General features: G+C 41.1%; 1 protein-coding gene across 1 annotated transcript; it reads right to left on the bottom strand.

Annotated features, from left to right (window-relative positions):
- Positions 1-1,371: 1,371 nt before the first annotated feature.
- LOC138909936 (uncharacterized) lies at positions 1,372-26,856 on the bottom strand (the record flags this gene model as incomplete). The annotated part of the gene is made up of 4 exons (XM_070201152.1): positions 26,625-26,856; positions 2,436-2,685; positions 1,688-2,119; positions 1,372-1,588 (listed from the first exon to the last, which is right to left on the bottom strand). Coding segments are annotated over exons 1-4 (1,131 nt in total), but the record flags the coding sequence as incomplete, so codon positions are not given.

Raw genomic sequence — 26,856 nt, 5'->3', positions numbered from 1 at the left:
TTTTCGATATATATTTCACAAGTTCTAGCTTCAACGACTTAGCTGCAACTTGGATAATCTTAAATATATATAGAGTAAGAGGTTCCTTACCTTTAAACAGAAAGAACAACTCCAATTTGACCTTAATTTTCCACGAAATATCCCTTCAATTCTGCCACAAGAACAAGGAAGCGAAACTAGCAATTAATTCGGGTTTTTCGGCACTAGAATTACTTTAGAAGACTTGAAATCACCTAGGATTGATATTAAAAACTTGAAGGTGTATTTACAGGACATAAAACACTTAAAACAACCTCCCACACGAGCTGGAACAACACAAAAATCAGCAACAACAAGAAGAACAAGAAACTTACTAGCGCCACGGGATTCCCGACATTTGATTTGTGTTGTTTGCCCTTTGTTTGGGTCTTGGATAATGAGAGAACCTTGAGAGACTGTTTTTAGGGTTATAAGGTCTGAATATACTGAAAAATAATGACTTAAAACGGGGTTGAGGTATCTTATATATGTCCATATGTCTTAAACCGCCTTTGTGGGCCCCATAGAGAGTAGCTTGGCGCACTCTCGCGAAAACGCGAATATCTCTCTATTCCGAGATCGTATCGACGAACGGTTTAATGCGTTGGAAACTAGAATCATAGATATTCAATTTGATAGGTAGATCACCCCATAATTCCAAGCACATTGGGAGAAAAATGCAGTAACATTTGATCTAAAGTTTAAGTAAAATTATAAACCTAAGTTGCGACAACTTTTATCGACTTTTGTTTCATAACTCGCTTGACTTCAAGACTTATGATGCGGATATTATATGATTCAAATACATTAAAACAATACCTCTTGGGACAATTAATCACCTCTAGTGTTACCCGAAAATATGGGTTACAACATCCTTGATTCGTTTAACTTCAAATACTTGTTAACCACTCTTATACACCCTTGTATCGTTTAAGACCAATAGGATTAACTTCTTATCATCTCAAAGATAATCTCTTCTTGGATTTACGTCGACTAACTTACGGCGTGATCTATGGTATGCGAATTTGGGTTGTAACACCCTCTCCCCCTTAGGAACATTCGTCCTCGAATGTAAGGGTTTATGGGGTGTCTAACTCATTATGGATTCCGACGGATGTTTCCGGCTGAGTTTCCCCTATAAAATGGACACTAGCCAAACTTGCAAGCAGTTAAACCTAACCTATGGCCTTACAAGACTATACAAAGCATTATGGATATGTACATTATCTGCATATTACCATTTTGTATTAAAAAAAGAGTATTCACAAGCTATTGCTTACCTCATAGAGCCGTTTCACCTTATAATGTGTCCTTCTTTCCCCCGGCATCCTCGTTATCTTCACTCTGGAATAGGTAAGGGTATTTAGACTTCATCTCCTCTTCTGCTTCCCATGTCATTTCTTCTATATTCTTGTTCCTCCATAATACTTTCACGGAAGCTACATCCTTTGTTCTCAGCTTGCGGACTTGTCGATCTAATATAGCCACTGGCACTTCATCATATGATAGATCCTTTGTAACTTGTACATCTTTGATAGGGACGACCCGAGAAGGGTCTCCAATACATTTCCTCAACATAGATACATGGAATACCGGGTGGACAAATTCCAATTCAGATGGCAATTCTAACTCGTAAGCAACCTGTCCAATTCGTCGAAGAATTTTGTACGGCCCAATATACCGCGGACTCAACTTACCCTTCTTCCCAAAACGCATAACACCCTTCATCGGCGAGATCTTCAGGAAAACCCAATCACCAACCTCAAATTCCAGATCACGACGTCGGACGTCGGAATAAGACTTTTGCCTGCTTTGTGCCGTCCTCAGTCGCTCTTGTATCACTTTCACCTTCTCAATGGCTTGGTGAATCAAATCTGGCCCATATAATTCTGTCTCACCGACTTCGAACCATCCAACTGGTGAACTACATCTCCTCCCGTACAGTGCCTCATACAGGGCCATTTTAATACTGGAATGGTAGCTATTATTGTAGGCAAATTCTATAAGTGCCAAATGGTCATCCCAATTCCCCTTGAAATCTAGAACACATGCTCGTAGCATATCTTCAAGCGTCTGGATGGTACGTTCAGCCTGTCCGTCAGTCTGCGGATGGAATGCAGTGCTGAGATTTACTTGTGTGCCTAAATTGAGCTCCTCGGTCTGATATAATAGATACCGTCACACCATGAAGCCTAACAATCTCCTTGATATACAACTTCGCATAATCTTCAGCCATGTAAGTTGTCTTAACTGGCAGAAAATGGGCAGATTTTGTAAGTCGATCAACTATCACCCAGATGGAGTCAAACTTATGATAAGAGCGAGGTAATCCAATAATGAAGTCCATATTAATCACCTCCCATTTCTAGGTCGGAATCTCTATATTCTGAATCAATCCACTAGGTTTCTGATGCTCGATCTTTACTTGTTGACAATTAGGACACTGGGCTACAAATTCTGCAATAGACTTCTTCATGTTATCCCACCAATACTGCTCCTTAACATCATGATACATCTTTGTCGAGCCAGGATGGATAGAATATCGGGACTGGTGAATCTCAATCATAATCTTCTCTTGCAACCCTGCCACACTAGGTACACATAATCGGCCCTGGTATCTCAGTGTCCCATCTCCTCCGATCTTGAAAGCTGTAATCTTACACTGCTGAATTCCCTCTCTCAATCTTACTAAGGTAGGATCTTCATATTGCCGTGCTTTTACCTCGGCTACCAAAGATGATTCTGCTGTATTCTGTACAGTAACACCTCCGTCATCAGAGTCCAACAATCTGATTCTCATATTGGCCAGCTGGTGAAGCTCTTTGGTCAACCCTTGTCTACCTGCCTCAATATGTATTAAGCTTCCCATTGACTTATGGCTGAGAGCGTCTGCCACAACATTAGCTTTACCGGGATGGTACAATATCTCGACATCGTAGTCTTTCAGTAATTCAAGCCACCTACGCTGCCTCAAATTCAACTCCTTCTGCTTGAAGATGTATTGTAAACTCTTGTGATCTGTGTAGATGTCAACATGGACGCCGTATAAGTAGTGCCGCCATATCTTCAAAGCATATATTACTGCAGCCAATTCCAAATCATGAGTCGAGTAATTCTTTTCATGCTTCTTCAATTGTCTTGATGCATAAGCAATCACCTTCCCACGTTGCATCAATACGCACCCCAAACCTATACCTGAGGCATCACAATATACCACATAACCTTCTGTTCCTTCTGGGAGAGTGAGCACTGGCGCGGATGTCAATCGATTCTTTAGCTCCTGAAAACTATGTTCACAAGCATCAGACCACTGGAACTTGGTAGCTTTCTGTGTTAACTTAGTCAATGGTGCTGATATAGAGGAAAACCCTTCTACAAACCGCCTATAATATCCTGCTAGCCCCAGGAAGCTGCGGACTTCTGACGGTGTTGTAGGTCTCGGCCAATTCTTCACTGCATCGATCTTCTGAGTGTCGACACTAATACCCTCATCAGATATCACATGGCCAAGGAATGCTACTGAGTTCAGCCAGAATTCACATTTAGAGAGCTTAGCATATAACTTATGATCCTGAAGGGTCTGTAATACTATCCGCAAGTGGCCCGCATGTTCCGCCTCCGAACGAGAATACACCAGAATGTCATCAATGAATACGATCACGAACACATCAAGATAGGGCCTGAATACACTATTCATGAGATCCATAAAAGCTGCTGGGGCATTTGTTAGCCCGAACGACATCACCAAGAACTCAAAATGCCCATATCTTGTCCGGAAGGCCGTCTTTGGAATATCCTTCTCCTTAACCCTCACCTGATGATACCCTGAACGCAAGTCAATCTTGGAGAAATACTTGGCACCCTGGAGTTGGTCAAACAGGTCATCAATTCTTGGAAGTGGATACTTGTTCTTTATTGTAAACTTATTCAACTGTCGATAATCGATACACATCCTTAACGACCCATCTTTCTTCCGCACGAACAAGACTGGCGCACCCCAAGGTGAAGTGCTAGGCCTAATGAAACCCTTATCCAGCAAGTCCTTCAACTGTGCCTTCAACTCTCGCAACTCTGCCGGGGCCATCCTGTATGGAGGGATAGAGATCGGTTGAGTGTCAAGCAATGCATCAATGCTAAACTCAATCTCTCTTTTAGGAGGAAGGCCTGGGAGTTCATCTGGGAAAACATCTGGAAATTCATTGACCACGGGGATTAATTGTAGAGTAGGCGGCTTCGCCTCCGCATCCCTAACGCGAACAAGATGATAAATGTAACCTTTTGAGATTATCTTCCTTGCCTTAAGATAGGAAATAAACCTACCTTTCGGCGTAGCAATGTTCCCCTTCCATTCAATGGAGGGTTCACAAGGAAACTGAAACCTAACCATCTTCGTATGACAGTCAACATTTGCATAGCATGAGGCCAACCAGTCCATTCCCATTATCACATCGAAATCAACCATTTCTAACTCAAATAAATTTGCCGAGGTTTGACGACTACAAATCATCACAGTGCAACCTTTATATACCCTTCTAGCAATCACAGAATCTCCTATCGGAGTGGATACCGCAAGTGGTTTACTTATCAATTCAGGTTCAATGCCAAACTTATTAGCCACAAAGGGTGTAACATATGATAAGGTAGATCCTGGATCAATTAGCGCATATACATCATAAGAAAACACAGACAATATACCTGTAACAACATCCGGAGATAGCTCAAGATCTTGTCGACCTACTAGAGCATAGGTTCGATTTTGAGCACCACTCAAACTTGGCACTGAACCTCTACCTCTACCACGACCTGTCGACTGTTGAAAACCTTGTGCTGGAGGTTGAACTGATGAGGAAGAACCAGACACAGATCCAGTCGGTTGAGCCATACCACCACCTCCTCTGTTAGGACAATCCCGCATCATATGGCCACGCTGTCCGCAAGAATAGCACGCATCGGAACCTCGACGGCACAGTCCAAAGTGGGCCTTGCCGCACTGATCACAACGAGGTGTTGGGGGTCTCGTCTGACTAGTATCTCTATGAAATTGTGAGCCTGATGCCCTCAAACTCTGACCTGAACCAGAATAGGTAAATCGATCATACCGAGGCCTCTGAAACTTTGGAGGAGCACTAGCTACAGGTGGCGCCGAACTCCTCGAAGATTGGGGCCTGATACTGCCTCTGAACTCATCAGAATACCCTGCAAATCTCGCCCTCTTATGCTGGCCCCTATCCTGCTCCCTATCTGCCCTTTGCTGGCGCTTACGATCCTCTAGGGTCTGGGCATAAGCCTGAATACGGGAAATATCCATGCCCTCTACCAAGGAGGCTGTTGTGCACTCATTTATCAGATGTGGTCCCAACCCGTTCACGAACAGATGCACCCTATCACTCATCTCGGCCACCATATGGGGAGCATACCTTGCTAAAGAGTCAAACTGTATACTATACTCTCGTACACTCATATTACCCTGTCGAAGGTTCAAGAACTTATCAGCTCTAGCTCGTCGTATCTCAACTGGCAAGTAGTGACGAAGAAAGGCCTCAGAAAATTCCTTCCACACGGCTGGAGGAGCGTTCGGACCCCTAGATCTCTCCCAACTATCATACCAGAAAACCGCTAAATCCCGTAACCGATAAGAAGCCAACTCTACTGCCTCCGTATCACTAGCATGCATAACCCGCAATGTACGATGAATCTGATCAATAAATGTTTGTGGGTCCTCCTTGGGGTCTGATCCGGTAAACACTGGAGGGTCTAGATTAATAAAATCACGAACTCTCGCACTAACCGGTTTATCAGCAGCACCGGTATTCTGCCTCTGAGCCTGAGCAGCTACCAAGCTAGTCAACAATTGCACCGCACTGCGCATATCGTGGTCTGTAGTGCTAGACGGAGGAACTGGATGTACTGGGTGCCTCCTAATATCCTCTGGAGGAGACGGAGAGGTATGAGACGGCATCTCACTCTGAGCCTCACTTTGGCCTGCTCTGGCTGGAGGCACCTGAATGTTACCCTCTCCCACAGCTGTATCAAGCCGTTTACTAATTGCTTGCTTCCTAGTCGAAGGCATCGCTGAAAGAAAACAAGGTGAATATTAGATATGAACACTTACTACTCAACTCTACGCACGATCTAGATTCAGGAAGAAGGTAACAACCCTAGATGTCACGTAGCCTCCTGATTATAAATGTGGCGCGCTACACATCCATAATCAAAACTCTACTAGACACGGCTCATAGACATCCCCTAGGACAGACTTGCTCTGATACCAAGTTTGTCACGACCCAACTGGAGGGTCATGACTAGCACCCGGGCCATACTTGCCGAGCACCAACGTACATTTTATCTAACCTTCCTTATTATCTTTAAGGGCCGACAAGATCAATATAAATAGTAGACATGGATCATGAACATCCAATAATGAAAGATAATGTCATGAACATACATAACATGGGACGATAAGACTGTCAAGAAACTATATATAAGGTACGAGCTATCATGATGCCATGAAAGACTATACAACAAAAATCAGCCGAAAGGGCATTCTAAATCATACATAAGTCGACACCTGTCTATGAGCCTCTAAAGGAACATAAGTGCTACAACATTGCCGGAACAGGGCCCCGACATACCCATAATGTCTATAACAAAAATGCATACCAAGACCACGGCAAATCCGGAGAAGGGATCTCGCCAATATCCGCTGAACTGGACAGCCTACTGTGGTGGGGGAGCTACGTCTACCTGTCTATCAGGACCTGCAGCACGACATGCAGCGTCCACAAATAAAAAGGATGTCAGTACGAATAAAGTACTGAGTATGTGAGGCAAGAAAGCATAAGTAAGAACAGTAATGTAAACAGGGATAGAGAATATACAACCTGTGACATCTGGGTACCTCTGAGGGCTACTGACATGAAATACATGATACATACATATATATACATAAACTTTTAAAACATACGCCTTTGTGGGCATCACCATCATCATATCGTACCCGGCCATAATAGGCTCGGTAAAATGTACCCGGCCATCATAGGGCTCGGTAGAATCGTACCCGGCCACGTGGAGCTCGGTAAAACCCAACTGATCAGTGGTTGCACAATAGGTGCCATACCCGGCCGACTATAGCGCGGCTCGGTAGAGTAAAATAGATACATATATATGATGCATGCTGGACTCATTGGAATCACATTTTGAACCTTTCGGAGTGACGTAAGGTCGGTATCCTTCGTACACGTTATTAGGATTAACTCTTCATCAAGAATCTTATAAGAATCAGGAACTACCAACAACATTGATAATATAAGAATAAGAGAAGTAACATCAATATCAATCGTTTCATAAGAAGGGCAGCAATGTAAGTACTGCTAGCTTCTAAGAGTAGAGTATCTTTGGGAGCTCGTTCATTAAATTATGTACAATCGGAGTCATGCAAAAGAATGAAGGGGATAGCCTCACATACCTTGTATATACTTCCCAACCTCAAGCTATGCAAATGTCACGACTCCTTAGTCTACAATAAGACAAATGACACTATCATTATCGTTTAAGCGTCGTAACAATTATGTATCGACCACAACCTATTTTACGATGAAACGGACAGCACCTCCCCTATTTATATGACTTCCCACAAGTCAATACAATTACCAAACAGCCCAAACAACATCATTAATAATCATATTGAGCCTCCAAAACAGTCCACCAACCAACAACATTACTACCAAGCCTTTCGATATATATTTCACAAGTTCTAGCTTCAACGACTTAGCTGCAACTTGGATAATCTTAAATATATATAGAGTAAGAGGTTCCTTACCTTTAAACAGAAAGAACAACTCCAATTTGACCTTAATTTTCCACGAAATATCCCTTCAATTCTGCCACAAGAACAAGGAAGCGAAACTAGCAATTAATTCGGGTTTTTCGGCACTAGAATTACTTTAGAAGACTTGAAATCACCTAGGGTTGATATTAAAAACTTGAAGGTGTATTTACAGGACATAAAACACTTAAAACAACCTCCCACACGAGCTGGAACAACACAAAAATCAGCAACAACAAGAAGAACAAGAAACTTACTAGCGCCACGGGATTCCCGACATTTGATTTGTGTTGTTTGCCCTTTGTTTGGGTCTTGGATCATGAGAGAACCTTGAGAGACTGTTTTTAGGGTTATAAGGTCTGAATATACTGAAAAATAATGACTTAAAACGGGGTTGAGGTATCTTATATATGTCCATATGTCTTAAACCGCCTTTGTGGGCCCCATAGAGAGCAGCTTGGCGCACTCTCGCGAAAATGCAAATATCTCTCTATTCTGAGATCGTATTGATGAACGGTTTAATGCGTTGGAAACTAGACTCATAGATATTCAATTTGATAGGTAGATCACCCCATAATTCCAAGCACATTGGGAGAAAAATGCAGTAACATTTGACCTAAAGTTTAAGTAAAATTATAAACCTAAGTTGCGACAACCTTTATCGACTTTTGTTTCGTAACTCGCTTGACTTCAAGACTTATGATGCGGATATTATATGATTCAAATATATTAAAACAAGACCTCTTGGGACAATTAATCACCTCTAGTGTTACCCGAAAATATGGGTTACAACATCCTTGATTCGTTTAACTTCAAATACTTGTTAACCACTCTTATACACCCTTGTATCGTTTAAGACCAATAGGATTAACTTCTTTTCATCTCAAAGATAATCTCTTCTTGGATTTACGTCGACTAACTTACGGTGTGATCTATGGTATGCGAATTTGGGTTGTAACAAGTATTGACATAAATCCTAAACAAGATATCTAGCATGATTGACAGCTCAATTACTTTATCACATGGTGAAAACACGAATATCAACAAAATAGGGCCACTATTCAGTGCCATGGAAACAACGGAGTCCCAATATACATGGTTCATGCCCACACGCCTGTCACCTAGCATGTGCGTCACCTCAATACCAATCACATAACACGTATTACGTAGTTTCATACCCTCAACACTAAGTTTAGAAGAGTTCCTTACCTCGAATAAGTCAATTCCAACACCTATCAAGCCAAGCGATGCTCCAAAATGCCATCCCGTGCGTTTTGACCTCTGAACAGCTCGAAACTAACCAAAAACAACCCAAGTACATCAAACAATACTAAAGGAATCGATCCCGATCGAAAAAGATAAAATCTTGAATTAAAAGCCCAAAATCAGCCAAAAGTCCAACCCGGGACCGAACCTCGGAACCCGACAAAATTTACAAAATCCAACAACCCATTCAATTACGAGTCCAACCATACTAGTTTCACTCAAATCTGACTCCAATTCGATGTTCAAAACTAAACAATTTATATTATGAAACTTTAGGCCAAAACCCACAATTTCCTCTTTAAAATTCACAATCCAATTACCAAGATTGAAGATAGATTAAGGAAATATAACCAAAACCGAGTAGAGAACTCTTACCCCAATTCAAATGGTGAAAATTGCTTCAAGAATCGCCTCAATCCGAGCTCTATAGCTCCTAAAATGAAGAAAGAACCAAAACACTCGATAATATAGCTTTTGCCCAGCGACTCCGCATTTGCGTACAATTCGTCGCATTTTCGACCACCGCTTTTGTAGAAAAACATCGCATCTGCGAAAAATGGCCTTGCCCAGCAACCCTCGCACCAGCGGTATCAAACTCTACATCTGTGAAGACACTCGCACCTGCGCTTCCACTCGACGCACCTGTGCATCCGCACCTGCACCCTTTTCTCCGCTTCTGCGGGCCTCCTTATCCAGCTCTCATCTCACATCTGCGACACCTAATTCGCTTCTACAGCCATCGTACCTACGCAAACCAACTGCAGGTGCGATCATACCAGAACCAGCAACCTTCAGCAATGCAACATGAAGTGAAAATGATCCGAACCTCATCCAAAACTCATCTGAGCCACTCGAGACCCCTTTGGAATATACCAACAAGTTCCATAATGCAATACGGACCTACTCGAGGCCTCAAAACACACATAACAACATAAAAATGACGTATCACACCTCAAATCAAAATCTATGAACTTCGAACTTTCAAATTCAATAACTCGTGCAAAAACATAGCAAATCAATCCGGAATGACTTCAAATTTTACACACAAGTCACATTCAACATTATGGACCTGCTCCAACTTTCGGAATCGAAATTTGACCCCGATATCAAAAAGTCCACTCCCGGTCAAACTTTCCAAAAATTTCAACTTCCGCCATTTCGAGCCAAATTCTACCAGGAACCTCCAAATAACAATCCGGATGCTCTCCTAAGTCTAAAATCATCCAAAGGAGATAAAAAAACCATCAAAATTCCAATTCGAGGTCAAATGCTAAAAAGTCAAGCTTGGTCAACTCTTTCAAATTTAAAGCTCCCTAGTTGAGAATCATTCTTCCAAATCAGTCCCGAATAACTTGAAAACCAAAACCGATGATTCACACAAATAAAAATACATCATATGGAGCTGCTCACACCCGTACACTACCGAGCAAAGTGCAAATGCTCAAAACGACCGGTTGGTTCGTTACATACACTAACCCTCCATGAACGCATATAGCGACTCGACTGGTCATTTTGAACTTTAGCATTCCGTTCAGTAATTTGAGGTCTTGAGTAGATTCATATTTTGTATTATGACTTGCGTGTATGGTCTGATTCGATTTTTTGATATTTCGGGATTGATTTGGATGAGTGATTCTTATTTTAGAAGCTTAAGTTAGAAAGATTGACCGAGGTTTAACTTTTATAAAACGACCCCAGAATGGTATTTTGATGGCTCTGATAGGTTCGTACAGTAATTTTGGACTTGGGCGTATGCCCGAAATTTAATTCGGAAGTCCCTAGGTTGATTTTGCATGTTTTGCGCAAAGTTAGAAATTTGAAGGTTTAGAAATTTTTTAAGTTTGACTATGGTTTGACTTTATGACTATCAAGTTCAGATTTCGGTTTTGGGACTTGGAATAGGTCCGTTATGCTATTTGGAACTTGTCCGCAAAGTATGGCATAATTTCGAGTTGATTTGGTAGGAATATGATGCGTGGTTGTGTTTTTAGAAGTTCTTGAGTTTCAATGTTAATTTCATGTGTTTTGGAGGTCTGATTCATGGTTTTGGATGTTATTTTAGTTGTCTGATCATGCGAGCAAGTTCGTATGATATTTTTAGACTTGTGAGGATGTTGGTTTGGAGCCCCGAGGGCTCGGGTGAGTTTCAGACAAGTTTTGGAGTGTTTGTAGAGTTTTAGTTTTTGCTGGTTTTTACGCTGGTGCTGCAAGTCTCGCAAATGCGAGATTTTGTTGGCATTTGTGACCTTCACATTTGCGAGGTTTGTGTCATATTTGCGAAGATCACTGAGGTCTGTCAGGTTCGCATTTACGATCAGAGTGTTCACTTTTGCGATGGGGGCCTGGGCTAGGCTGGATACCATTTGCGATAACCATGGTCACTTTTGCAATATGTTCCATGTTCGCATTTGTGAACTTGTTGTTGCATTTGCAACATTTGCAGGAGTGAGACGAGTGTCTCTTTTGCGATGATTCTTTGCATTTGCGGGGTTCAGAATTCCAGGTCGCATTTGCGACACCTGAGCCTGAACATAAGGGCTGGAAGTCGGGATTTTAGTCTCATTTTCATATCTTTGAACCTTAGACTCGGTAGGAGGCGATTTGGAGAGGGGAGTTTCACCCAAAATCATTGGGTAAGTTATTTCGATAAATTTCTAACTGTATTACATGATTATACATTAGATTTAACATCAAAATATTGAGAATCAAAGTGAAATTTTGGGAAACATTGTCTATGTTTTGAAATATAAATTTGGGATTTGAGAGTCGAATTGGACTCGGATTTTGAATACAAAACACATATATATACTCGTGGGATCTACCCTTGGACCCGGGTTTCGACCCGACGAGCCCGAGGTTAACTTTTGTTGACTTTTGAAATTTTTTGTAAAGATCGTAGATTTATCTATCATAATTGCTTTCTCTTGCAGTGTTTGATGTTATTAAATCGATTTTGGTTAGATTTGAGCCGAGCGGAGACAAATATTAAAGGGAAGCTATTTGTGAGTGTTGATTTGGCCTAGTTGAGGTAAGTATCTTGCCTAACTTTGTGTGGGGGAACTACCTTGTAGAGATTGGTTTGATTGCACTATTTGAATTACATGGAAGACGTGCATACTAGGTGACAAATGTGTACTTGGCCTTCTATATGGAAATTTGACCCGTTTAGACTCTTAGGCTTCTTTCATGCATATAATTGAAGTTACCATATCATGTTATATCCTCCATTATTATATTTACTCTTACATGCTTTATTTGAATTTTTTAGTACATGTTCTATCTTTTATCAAATATACTCTTATATGCTTTAATCGAAGTTTTTGCCTCTTTTATTGACGTGTTATCTCTTCCATTGTTGGGTTATTCTTATTTGAAGTTTTTGTTACATGTTATCTCTTCCATTGTTAATTTATTGTTATATGTTATCTCTCTCATGGTTGAGTTATTCTTATTTGAAGTCATTATTACTTGTTATCTATTTCATTGTGGTCTTATTCCTCCATTTCGTTATGTTGTTGTAATTCTTGTGTTGATTTACTAGTCGTACTCCCGTGTTATTATTGTTGTTGTTGTAGTCAGTGTTGTTGAGCCGTGGGCTATGTGTGGTTGTGGTATTGGAATTGTGTTACGGAAATATTGTGGTATATGGGCACATATGGTGCGAGTTGTTAAATTGTGTGGTTATGCTTTTGACACATGTGGGATTGTTCAGAGGATTGTTGGGGTGTTTTGCGCATGAGTTGTTCGTGCTATTTCTATTATTGATATTTGTACTTGCGGTGAGACAAGGCGGGCTATATATATGTTGGGTTTGCGCATGTGGCGAGACAAGGTGGGGATGATTTGAGGTCTTGAGCAGCTTCATATTTTGTATTATGACTTGCGTGTATGGTCTGATTCGATTTTTCGATATTTCGGGATTAATTTGGATGAGTGATTCTTGTTTTAGAAGTTTAAGTTGGAAAGATTGACCGAGGTTTAACTTTTGTAAAACGACCCTAGAACGGTATTTTGATGGCTCCGATAGGTTCGTACAATGATTTTGGACTTGGGCGTATGCCCGAAATTTAATTCGGAAGTCCATAGGTTGATTTTGCATGTTTTGCGCAAAGTTAGAAATTTGAAGGTTTAAATTTTTTTTAAAGTTTCACTATGGTTTGACTTTATGACTATCAAGTTCAGATTTCGGTTTTGGGACTTGGAATAGGTCCGTTATGCTATTTGGAACTTGTCCGCAAAGTATGACGTAATTTCGAGTTGATTTGGTAGGAATATGACGTGTTGTTGTGTTTTTAGAAGTTCTTGAGTTTCAATGTTAATTTCATGTGTTTTGGAGGTCCGATTCGTGGTTTTGAATATTATTTTAGTTGTCTGATCATGCGAGCAAGTTCGTATGATATTTTTAGACTTGTGAGGATGTTGGTTTGGAGCCCCGAGGGCTCGGGTGAGGTTCAGACAAGTTTTGGAGTGTTTGTAGAGTTTTAGTTTTTGCTGGTTTTTAAGCTGGTGCTGCAAGTCTCGCAAATGCGAGATTTTGTTGGCATTTGCGACCTTCACATTTGTGAGGTGTGTGTCACATTTGCGAAGATAACTGAGGTCTGTCAGGTTCACATTTACGAACAAAGTGTTCACTTTTGCGATGGGGGCCTGGGCTAGTCTGGATACCATTTGCGATCATCATGGTCACTTTTGCAATATGTTCCATGTTCGTATTTGCAAACTTGTTGTTGCATTTGCAACATTTGCAGGAGTGAGACGAGTGTCTCTTTTGCGATGATTCTTTGCATTTGCGGGGTTCGGAATTCCAGGTCGCATTTGCGACACCTGCGCCTGAACATAAGGGCTAGAAGTCGGGATTTTAGTCTCATTTTCATATCTTTGAACCCTAGACTCGGTAGAAGGCGATTTGGAGAGGGGAGTTTCACCCAAAATCATTGGGTAAGTGATTTCGATCAATTTTTGTCTGTATTACATAATTATACATGAGATTTAACATAAAAATTTTGAGAATCAAAGTGAAATTTTGGGAAACATTGTCTATGTTTTGAAATATAAATTTGGGATTTGAGAGTCGAATTGGACTCGGATTTTGAATACAAAACACATATATATACTCGTGGGATCTACCCTTGGACCCGGGTTTCGACCGGACGAGCCCGAGGTTGACTTTTGTTGACTTTTGAAATTTTTTATAAAGATCGTAGATTTATCTATCCTAATTGGTTCTCTCTTGCAGTGTTTGATGTTATTAAATCGATTTTGGTTAGATTTGAGCCGAGCGGAGGCGAATATTAAAGGGAAGCTATTTGTGAGTGTTGATTTGGCCTAGTTGAGGTAAGTATCTTGCCTAACTTTGTGTGGGGGAACTACCTTGTAGAGATTGGTTTGATTGCACTATTTGAATTACATGGAAGACGTGCATACTAGGTGACAAGTGTGTACTTGGCCTTCTATATGGAAATTTGACCCGTTTAGACTCTTAGGCTTCTTTCATGCATCTAATTGAAGTTACCATATCATGTTATATCCTCCATTATTATATTTACTCTTACATGCTTTATTTGAACTTTTTAGTACATGTTCTATCTTTTATCAAATATACTCTTATATGCTTTAATCGAAGTTTTTGCCTCTTTTATTGACGTGTTATCTCTTCCATTGTTGGGTTATTCTTATTTGAAGTTTTTGTTACATGTTATCTCTTCCATTGTTAATTTATTGTTATATGTTATCTCTCTCATGGTTGAGTTATTCTTATTTGAAGTCATTATTACTTGTTATCTATTTCATTGTGATCTTATTCCTCTATTTCGTTATGTTGTTGTAATTCTTGTGTTGATTTACTAGTCGTACTCCTGTGTTATTATTGTTGTTGTTGTAGTCAGTGTTGTTGAGCCGTGGGCTATGTGTGGTTGTGGTATTGGAATTGTGTTATGGAAATATTGTGGTATATGGGCACATATGGTGCGAGTTGATATATTGTATGGTTATGCTTTTGACACATGTGGGATTGTTGAGAGGATTGTTGGGGTGTTTTGCGCGTGAGTTGTACGTGCTATTTCTATTATTGATATTTGTACATGCGGTGAGACAAGGCGGGCTATATATATGTTGGGTTTGCGCATGTGGCGAGACAAGGTGGGGATGATTTGTGGTGACCTGGGGGCATTGTTATTGATGATATTGGTGTGGTGGTGTGACCTTTCTGTGTGTCATGCATATTACAATTTTTGTTACTCGGTGTCTCTGATTTTATATGTTGACTTGAGTTGTGATAGTACACTTGCACAAGCATACACTGTAACATGTCACTTATATGAGTTCAAGAGTATGAATCTTTATGTTTATTGATCATGTACATATATTTTTGTGTACCTGCATTCTGTGCATGGATTGGACTGTTGGCACGTGAGTTGCCTGTGCGGATATGAGGTATTGTTACTAGTGGCACGTGAGTTGTCTGTGCAGATTTGGGGTACTAACCATAATGGCACGTGAGTTATCCATGCAATACGTGAGCTGTCTGTGCGATTGTGATTGGTAATATGGGCACACGATGCTAGGTGATTATGATTCACGGTTTGGGACCAGTGAGTTGTGATTATGAGGTATGATACCTCGGGGAGATTCTTGTGTAAACATTGTGTAAGTACGGTTTATTATTTAGTTGTCATTTGTGTTCCTTAATTGGTTTCACTGGTACTTTAACTGTGTTATGAATACTTTGTGGCATTATCACATGTTTACTCATTGTTTCTATTTGTTGCTTCTACTTTCCATTTGCTAGTGTTATATTATTATTCCTTCCATGTTTAGCCTTAAACTGATATTCGTTCCTGTGTTAGCTTTATAGTAATACTTGCACAGGTTATTATGTGTAGTAGGTGTCTTGACTGTACCTCGTAACTAATTCTGCAAGGTTAATCTTGATACTTACTGAGTACCACTGTGGTGTACTCATGCTATGCTTCTGCACATCTTTTGTGCAGTTCCAGGTACCTCTAAGCATGTCAGTCGTTATCTAGCTGTTGGAGATTTGCTACGAAGACTTCAAGGTATACCTGCCACTACGCCCGCAGGCCTCAGAGTCACTTTCTAGATGCTTCACATTGTTATTGTTTACTTATGTACCAAATAGTGATGTATTTGATATTCTTAGCTACTCTTAGAAAAGCTTATGATCGCGTACTACCGATTTTGGGATATTGTATAATTGTTGATCATTGTTGGCTAAGTATGGCAGTCATTGGTTCATGCTTAATGGTTAAATGATTTGGATCTGTTAATAATTCAGCATGTGTTAGGCTTACCTGGTCTCAGAGACTAGGTGCCATCACGACATTTAAAGGTGGGAATTTGGGGTCGTGACAAGTTGGTATCAGAGCTCTAAGTTCATAGGTACTACGATTCATAAGCAAGTTTAGTAGAGTCTCACGGATCGGTACAGAGACGTCTATTCTTATCTTCGGGAGGCTACGGAACTAATAGGAAGCTCCACAGATAGTGAGGACACGAGCTACAGTTACCAATGATGCTTCCCCAAGAGCCGGTGTTACTAGAGGTAGAGGCAGAGGAGGAGCACGAGCTACAGCCAGAGCACATACCAGACCAGCAGCTGAGGAGCCACAAGTAGCTCCGGTTGGGGGCCAGGCACCGGAGGCGCCTGTTGCTACCCCCGAACTTCAAGAGACTTTAGTGCAGTTATTGAGCATGTTTGGTACATTGGCTGAGGTGGTATTGGTTCTAGTTGCACCAGCTACTTCATAGACTGGGGGAGGAGATCAGACTCCCGCTGCCTATACTCCAGAGCAGTGGGCTCATGTTGGTCAGACTCCGGGTGTTGTACCTGTACAGGCTGTTATCACGGTTCAGCCTAAGGTCAGGATATAGGCATCTGAGGAGGAGCAGAAGAGGCTTGAGAGGTTCAAGAAGTATGACCCTCCTACTTTCAGTGGCACAACTACTGAGGATGCACACAATTTTCTAGAGAAGAGCTAACATATTATCTATACCATGGGTATTGTGGAGGTCAGAGGAGTTGCTTTTAATACTCTTCAGATGTCTGGGGCAACAAATAGGTCGTGGCAGGCTTGTGAGGAGTGTTGGCTAGCTGATACAACCCCATTTCATTGGGCTCAGGTTTTAGAGATGCTCTTGAGGGAGTTTGTTCCCCAGACCCTCTAGGATGTGTGGCGCACAGAGTTCGAGCAGTTGTACTAGGGCACTATGACTGTGTCGGAGTACACCATCAGATTCAATGCGTTGTCCCGACATGAACCTACATTGGTTCCTACAGTCAGAGAGCAAGTCTGCAGATTTATTGAGGGGCTCAGTTATGGTCTTAGATTCAGCATAGCTCGAGAGTTGGAGATGGATACTCCGTTTCAGTAGGTTCTAGAGATAACTCAAAGGATGGAGGGTATGTGCTGTCGAGATAGGGAGGATAGGGAGGCTCAGAGGCCTCGTTGATCGGGAGGATCTACTTAAACCTATTTTGGAGGTAGGGTGCATCATGGTAGAGGTTTTGTGGGTCAGCCAGTTCAGTCTGTACTTCAGTTTTCACGTGGTGCTTCAGATATCCATGGGTCCCAGATTACCCGTTCGGGGCAACTCCACAACCACGTCAATAGAGAGGTTTCTTTGAGTGTGGGGATACCAGGCAAATGATGAGGGATTGTCCTAGACTTCGAGTGGGTGTAGCACATCAAAGTATTCAGGCTTTGGGTTCCGCTCCAGTTGCTGCTATACCTACACCGCCAGCTCGAGGTAGAGGTCAGGCGGGTAGAGTCATCCTAGAGAGGGAGGCCTTGCCCATTGCTATGCTTTTCCTAGTTGGATTGAAGCTACTACACCAGATGATGTCATTACAGGCATGGTTTCGGTTGTTTATGGAGATGCATTGATATTATTTTGATCCGGTTCCATTTACTAGTAAGATTCATCTTACCTTGCTTCAAGTGTGATTGTGTTTTGTGATTCTTGTACTCTGTTTATATGTTCAAGCCAGTTGAGGGATTCTATTACGATAGCCCGTGTCTATTGTTTTGGATTGGTCGCTACTGAGGGTCATGAGGCTTGGGGTAGACTTCCTGTTAGTTAATATATTAGGTCTTGATGTGCTTTCTAGGTGGTTTGACCACGACTTGTGATTTGGGTGCTCTACATGTATGGAAATTCTGTTACGTGTTGTGGTTTTGGTTCCACGGGATTGAGTTAGTAAAGTGTTTTATTTGTTGAGATGTTTATCTTACTTGTGATTCCGAGTGGAGGATGGGGACCTTGTGTTCTTAGTGGATAGGTGTGTTTGTACCGGGCTATGTGCCGCGGTGAGGTTATGTTAGGGTAAGATTCATTGTGGTTGTTGCGTTTGTCTTGTTTCTTCCTTGTGGATTATATCCGTAATATGATATCGATGGGGAGTTGTACATGTTGGACTTGTTTGATAGTTCTCTCCTATGTTTCCTTTTCCATGTTCAGTCATATTCGGGTTGTGCTTGTTGGAATTGGATTGCGATGCATGTGCCCAAGTGGAGTTTGATGTGGATTGTTGGTTGGGTGAGTAATTATGAGTTTCGCATGTTTCATGCATCACTGTCAGTGTTGGGATGGTTTGATACAAGGTTCTAGTCGATATGAGACTATTTATCGATACCGGGTTTGGTAATGGGCAGCGATTATGGTCAGAGTTGTTGCTATAGGCATATGGTCAATGTGTCATGTTATCTGGTTATACCTTTTGGATGTATGCATGAGCAGTTGCAGCTAGTTGAGGATTTTATAGTGTGTTTATGTGAGAACAGGGCCCTTGGTGGATGTTGAGATTCGATTCTAATGCTTATCGGCATGAGTTGAAGGAATAATCTTCGGTTGAGATGATGTTGTCGGGCTTATGTGGTTTTAGGTGACGTGAGATCACCCCGTGTGTATGTGTATGGTGAGTTTCTATAGTGATTTGATGGTTTCAGAAAGACTCTTGGCACGTTCGAGGATGAACGTTTATTTAAAAGGGGGAGGATGTAACGACTCGACCTATCGTTTTGAGCTTTAGCGTTTCATTCAGTGGTTCGAAATCTTAAGCGGCTTCGTATATAGTATTATGACTTGCGTGTATGGTCGGCTTTGATTTTTGGGTGTTTCGGGATTGATTTGGATGAGTGAATCTCATTTTAGAAGCTTAAGTTAGAAAGATTGACCGAGGTTTGACTTTTGTGAAAATGACCCCTGGACGATCTTTTGATGGCTCCGATAGGTTCATATAGTGATTTTGGATTTGGGCGTATGCCTGAAATTTAATTCCGAGGTCCCTAGGTTGATTTGGTATGTTTTGCCAAACGCTGTTAATTTAAGGTTTAGAAATTCCTTAGATTTGACTGTGGTTTGATTTTATTGCTATTGGGTTTGGATTTTGGTTTTGGGAGTTGGAATAGGTCCGTTATGCTTTTTGGAACCTGTCCGCAAAGTTTGGCGTCATTCCGAGTTGATTTGGTAGGAATAGGATGCATAGTTGTATTTTTAAAAGTTCTTGAGTTTCAATGTTAATTTCATGTGTTTTGGAGGTCCGATATTTGCGGAAAAGTTCAGAGTTTCAATGCTCGGGTGAGTTTCGGACGCATTTCAGAGTGTTTGAAGAGTTTTAGTTTTTGAACTGCTGCTGCAAGTCTCGCAAATAATAGCTTGATCCTAACTAGATAGTCTCATAGCAACTAGGCTAGTTCCTATAGTTACATTGGCCTCTAAGTATTTAACATGCTTTTCAAGTAATTCTATAATGAATGGACATACATAATTAACGATATTTATAACACTTCCCCTTGGATGTCCATTAACTAATGATATGCATCGTTAAAACCTTGCTAGGAAAAACCGTGTGTGAAAAAGTCCTAGTGAAGGAAAAAGAGTATACATATCTAGTAATATGCATTTGAAGCTGCCTCATTTAAAACCTTAGTAGGAAAACCCAATGGGACAAAATCTTGGTTAAGGAAGAAAGAGTGCAACATGTATTATACTCTCCTAGATGAAAACATCACGTAACATCTCTGAGGTGACATATTTTAATCTTGTATACCATCTTCTTAAATCTAAAGGACAACGGTGCCTTGCTGAAGAGATCTTCCAAATTAACTTTTGAACTAACTGGTTGAACATTTTTATCACCATACTTTTGATTGAGCTCCAGTATTATCTTCATATAATGTTGTTGGAATTCCTTTCTAGAAGAATATTAATTATTTTCTGGATATATTAAATCTTTCTTTGAGCCAAATACTTGCTTCATAAATCATCTTGGAATAATCTCTTATGCATCAATATTTGACTGTTTTGTAGATCAATATGATATGATAGCATCCCAATGCAAATAGATAACTTGTCTGAAAAACGAATGAAAAGTTTTCTGCATTTAAACAACCAACAAACCCTTGACAAGGATAAAACAAATCTATAGCAATGGTTCCCTTTTGTAATGTATTATCAATCTTATTCAAATATCTCCACATGAGAGTAATTAAAATTATACATGCTCGCACATTGCCATGTGCTCATAGTTTTATCAAGATAAATAAGTGCTCAAATCGCTCTAGATGTGATGCTCCAAACCAAGAAGTATTTATCATTTTGTGATTTTGGATCTTTCAGAATTATTCATTTCAAATCCATTCATTGGATAATCTACTACTTTCGAAACTCCCCAAGAATTCAAGTAATTATGATACACAAGAATTTTGTCATGTCATATACAAATCATTTTATAGAGACACTATTATAAATTAGGTCTTTTTTTTACCCCTCTTTGTCACGACCTAAAACTCAACATGTCATGATGGCGCCTATCATGGTACTAGGCAAGCCGACATCCACAAATAACTACACATTTTCAAATTGAAAATAAGGTGAAACTAGTTTAACAGTAATAATTTTCATAAATAACCGATAAGTAAAATACCGCAACTTAATACAAAATCCTCAAAATCCGGGCGTCACTTAGTTCATGAACATCTAAATGACAACACAGTCAAAACTTCAAATACAACTGCCTGGACAGATAGAACAATGCTAAAATAAAAGAAAAGAAGGAGAGTCGAGGTCTGCGGACGCAAAGGCAGCTACCTCAATAGTCTCCAAACATATGCAGCTCCAAATCTAGTAACTGCCGTGTCCAGAAGTACCTGGATATGCACACAAAATTCAGAGTGTAGTATAAGTACAACCGACCCAATGTACTCAATAAGTAACATGACTATCCTTGGGCTGAAAGCAGTGACGAGCTTAGAAAGGTACATTCCAAATCCATATTTATAACAGTACAGATATAACAAGAAAAATGGCAGTAATAAATCAAAGAAATCTCATAATCTGTTTGTACACAATACATAAATGTAGACATGCTTTAGAGTTTAACAGTTTAGGTTCAACACAGATAAAATATACCAAGTGTGACTGATATGAGGAATGTTACATCTCTATATTTACATGTAAAATATGCATGCTAACTCTAATGCATCACAGTGATAAAGTAATGTAGATACTCTCGGAGTATTCAATCTCACTCAGCACGCTCAATCACTCAGTACTCCTAGTCACTCAGTAATCCTAGTCACTCATCACTCTCAATAACCCGACACTCGCACTCGCACTCAATAGGTGTCACGACTCAATTCTCCTATTGGCTGTGATGGCGCCCAACGTCGTTTCTAGGCAAGCCAATGGTGATCTGACCATGTGATTGCTCTTTTTAATAAGTTTCCAAATAATTAAATTTCGTTTATTAAGAGATTAGGGATAGAAAATTTAATAAATAAAACGAAGGCAACTGAGTGGCAATCATAGTAACATAAATATTCCAAAACCATAAAGTCTATTAGTATGTGTGCCAAGACCTGGTGTCACAATTGTATGAGCAACTAGTAGAATATACAAAACTCTAACTACTCTCTGAAATAAAAGTAGACAGAAAATAAGTGCAAAAGAGAGACTCTAAGTGCTGGGGAATGGCTCAGGAAGCAGCTCACCACTAGACCTCAGGGTAACGGGCGTGCGCGTCGATATGACTGCCAGATGCACCTGCCTCAGATCCTGCACAGTTAGTGCAGAAACGTAGCGTGCCATAAATAACATGTACCCAGTAAGTATATAGTCTAACCTCGAAGAAGTAACGGCGATGGGTCGACATCAATATGGGCTAACAATAAAAATACAGAAATTCTAAATAAGCATGGGTTATGTAAACAATAATAATAACTCAATAACAAGCAAGAAACAAATAATTCTTTCACAAATGGTAAATCCCAAGTCAGTTTCTGTCAAATATAATTTTAACCTCTCAAGCCATAAAATAATATCAAATACAATTAAACTCCGAGTATTATAACACACGATTATGCCGAGGTCGTACGATCCGATCCAGAATAATATGTACACTGCCGAGAGTTAAGCGGCACAAACCATAGATGCATCTATTCTACTGTCGAGGCGTTCCGCCCGCTCTACAATAAGAGAGGATACTTTATAAATATTCGGTTGATAAGATATTACAAGCCTAATACATAAAGAAGCAGAATTTCTATTAACGGTCAAGTATCTCGCCAAAACTCAAGTAAGTGGAAGTCGGTCTTTTTACAATTCCTCTGTCAAGTTCCAATATAGTTTAGGCACTTTAATTAACAAATAGGGTGCAAACATTACAAGTAGCTCATGATTTGGGTCCTAAACTATCGGACATAACATAATTAGTGGCTACGCACGGACTCTCGTCACCTTGTGCATACGTATCCACCACAATTAGAAGCAAATAGAAATTTAAATCTCCTATGGGGTAAATTCTCTCTTACAAGGTTAGACAAGAGACTTACCTTGTCTCAAAGCTCGCTTTCCGGCCTCAAATTCATTCTAAAGCCTCAACTCGGTGCCGAACAATCCGAGTCAAATATTGTATAAATTAATCAATACATGTTCAAAAGTTCATAATCTAACTATTAGAGTGATTACCCAACCCCAATTGGAGGATTTCTAAAATTCATCCCCGGGCCCACGAGCCTGGATTCCAGAAATTTTCTAAGATGATTGTTACCCATAAACTTACGAACTCAAATATATAATTTACATCCCATTCCATAATCATTTTCGTGGTTAAATTCCATTTTTATGAAAACCTAGGTTTGTTCATCTAAACCCATAATTTTCACAATTTTACATGTTAAAATCTACCCATAATCTATATATTTAACTTACATTGGATAGAAATTAATTACCTCTAATAGCTAGGTGAAAACCCCTCTCTAAGAAGCTCCAAAATCACCCAAGAAGTGAAACAAATGAGTCAAAAATGGCCTAAGTCCGGTATTAAATAAACCTCACTACCTCCAATACTTCCAGTTCTGCGGCTCCATGGCCGCATCTGCAGCTCTGGGGAAAAACGGACAAAGCCTCGTAGATGCGGATCATGCCCAAGTCTGCCCTTCCCTCTTCTGCGGGCAACGTATCGCATCTGCGAGCCCACTTCTACGGCTCGAGTGCCGCACCTGCGCACCAGCCCGCTTCTGCGAACCCTTCCTTGCTTCTGCGCCTTCGCAGATGCGGCCCCTCTCCTCGCTTCTGCAACCACTGAGCAGCCCACTCCTCCTCACTTTTGTGGTCATTGGTTCACTTCTGCGAGCTCGCACCTCTGGCTGGTCCTCCGCAGGTGCGATAGCACCAGAACTCTAATGCTTCAGCTATTCTTTCCAAGTCCAAATGAGTTTCGTGTCTTGTCCGAATGGCATTCGTGTCCCCCGTGGCCCCGCCCAATCATACCAACAAGTTCGAAATCATAGAACGGACTTGCTCGACCTCACGAAACATGAAAAACAACACCAAAACAAAGAATCACACTCCAAACCAAATCAAATCAACTTATGAACTTCAAGTTCTTCCAATTTGCTCCGAATGCGCCGAATCATACTTAAACTAACACCAAATTTTGCGTGCAAGTCTTAAATCACCTTACAGAGCTATTCCTAGTCTTGGAATCCCAAACGGACCTCGATAACACCAAAACCTACTCCAAACCAAATTTAATGAACTTTCAAACCTTCAATAAGCCAACTTTCAACTTTAGGCACCAAAATGCTCCCGGGTCATCCAAAACACGATCCGGACACGCGCCCAAGTCCAAAATCATCCTATGAACCTATTGGGACCGTCAAATTCCGGTTCCGAGATAGTTTACTAAAAATCTTGACCCAAGTCAAACTTAGCCCTTTAAAGGCAACACAAAGGAACTAAGTGTTCCGATTTCAACCTGAACCCTTCCGAATCCCGAACTAACCACCCCTCGCAAGTCATAAAATAGTAAAAGAACATTTGCGTATCTAGAAAGAAAAATGACCGGTCGGGTCGTTACATTCTCCACCTATTAAACAAACGTTCATCCTGGAACTGGTCTAGAATCATATCTGAAGTGATGAATAGTGTGGATATATGCTCCACATGTCTTCCTCGGCCTCCCAAGCCGGCTCCTTGACTGGTTGTCCCCTCTACTGTACTTTTATCGCATAAATCTTCGTGGACCTCAGCTGGCGAACCTGTCTGTCAAGAACGGCAACTGGCTCCTCCTCATAACCCAGGCTCTCATCTAGCTGAACCGTGCTGAAGTCTAACACATGCGACCTGTCGGCATGATACCTCCGGAGCATAGACACGTGGAAAATCGGATGAACTCCCGATAGACTGGGAGGCAAAGCAACCTCATAAGCAACTTCCATAACTCGTCTCAACATCTCAAATGGACCTATAAACCTTAGGCTCAACTTGCCCTTCTTTCCGAACCTCATGATTCCCTTCATCGGTGAGACCTTCAAGAGAGCCTTCTCGCCTACCATAAATGATAAATCACGCGCCTTCTAATCCACGTAACTCTTCTGTCTGGATTGTGCTATGCGAAGTCGCTCCTGAATTAACTTTATCTTTTCCAAGGCATCTTTCACCAAATCAGTACCTTATAACTTAGCCTCGCCGGGCTCAAATGATCTGATGGGCGAACGACATCGCTGGCCGTATAAATCCTCAAATGGAGCCATTTCGATGCTGGACTGATAATTGTTGTTGTAAGCAAATTCAGCCAAAGGCAAGAATCGATCCCACTGCCCTCCGAAGTCAATCACACATACTCTGAGCATATCCTCCAAGATCTGAACTGTTTGCTCCGACCTTTCGTCGGTCTGTGGATGAAAGGCTATGCTGAGCTCTACCCGGGTCCCCAACTCACTCTGTACTGCCCTCCAAAAATGCGAAGTAAACTGAGGGCCTCAATCCGATATGAGAGAAACAGGCACACCATGCAACCGAACAATCTCCTCGATGTAAATCTAGGCCAATCTCTCTGAAGAATACGTGGTCACCACCGGAATGAAGTATGCCGACTTGGTCAACATGTCAATAATGACCCAAACTGCATCAAACTTCCGCAAGGTCTGCAACAACCCAACTACAAAATCCATAGTAATGCGCTCCCATTTCCACTCAGGTATAACCATCTACTGGAGTAGGCCACCTGGCCTCTGGTGCTCATACTTAACATGCTGGAAATTTAGGCACCTCACTACATACTCAATTATGTCGTTCTTCATCCGCCACCACAAATAATGCTACCTCAGGTAGCGATACAACTTCATGGCACCTAGATGAATATAATACTGAGTCGACCCTAGAGTCGCAAAATACCATCCTCAATGATAGTAACTTTCTTGGCACTACCCTGTAGTACCGTCTCCCTAAGAACCAACAAGTGCGGATCATCAAACTGACGAGCCTTGATCTGCTCGAATAATGAAGACTGAGCAACAACGCATGCAAGAACTTGGCTTGGCTCTGAAATATCCAACCTCACAAGTTTATTAGCCAAGGACTGAATGTCCAAAGTTAATGGCCTCTCCTCTGCTGAAATGAATGCCAAACTACCCATTATCTACGCCTTTCTACTCAAGGCTTCCGCAACTACATTCGCCTTGTCCGGATGATAAAGGATGGTAATATCATAATCCTTTAGTAACTCAAGCCACCTGCGCTGCCTCAAATTGAGATCTCTCTGCTTGAACAAATGATCTAAGCTAAAATGATCGGTGTAAACCTCATAGGGCACCCCATAAAGATAATGCCTCCAGTTCTTAAGAGAATGAACATTCATGGCCAACTCCAAATCATGTACAGGGTAATTTTTCTCGTGGGGTTTCAGCTGACGTGAAGCTTATTCAATAAATCACCCCTCCTGCATAAACATACAACCCAAAACAACGCGTGAAGCATCATAATACATAGTATACATCTATGAATCAGAAGGCAACACTAACACTGGTTCAATATATGGCCTGACCACCCGGTTCATCAAATCCATAAACGCCGCTAGGGCATTAGTCAAATCGAAGGACATCACTAGAGATTCATAATGGCCATATCTAGTCTGGAAAGCCGTCTTAGGAATATCCGAATCCCGAATCTTTAACTAATAGTACCCCGATCTCAAGTAGATCTTAGAGAACACCCCTGGCACCCTGCAACTGGTCAAATAAATCATCAATTTGCGGAACTAGGTACTTGTTCTTAATGGTAACTTTGTTCAACTGGCGGTAATCAATGCACCTCCGCATAGTCCCACCTTTTTTCTTCACAAATAACACTGGTGCACCCCAAGGTGACATACTCGGCCTGACGAACTCCTTTGCTAGCAACTCATCAAGTTGTTCTTTCAACTCCTTCAACTTTGTCAGAGCCAT

This window comes from Nicotiana tomentosiformis, chromosome 4, assembly GCF_000390325.3.
Source record: "Nicotiana tomentosiformis chromosome 4, ASM39032v3, whole genome shotgun sequence".
Classification (NCBI taxonomy): Eukaryota; Viridiplantae; Streptophyta; class Magnoliopsida; order Solanales; family Solanaceae; genus Nicotiana; species Nicotiana tomentosiformis.
This window is presented reverse-complemented; position numbering and strand designations above follow the sequence as displayed.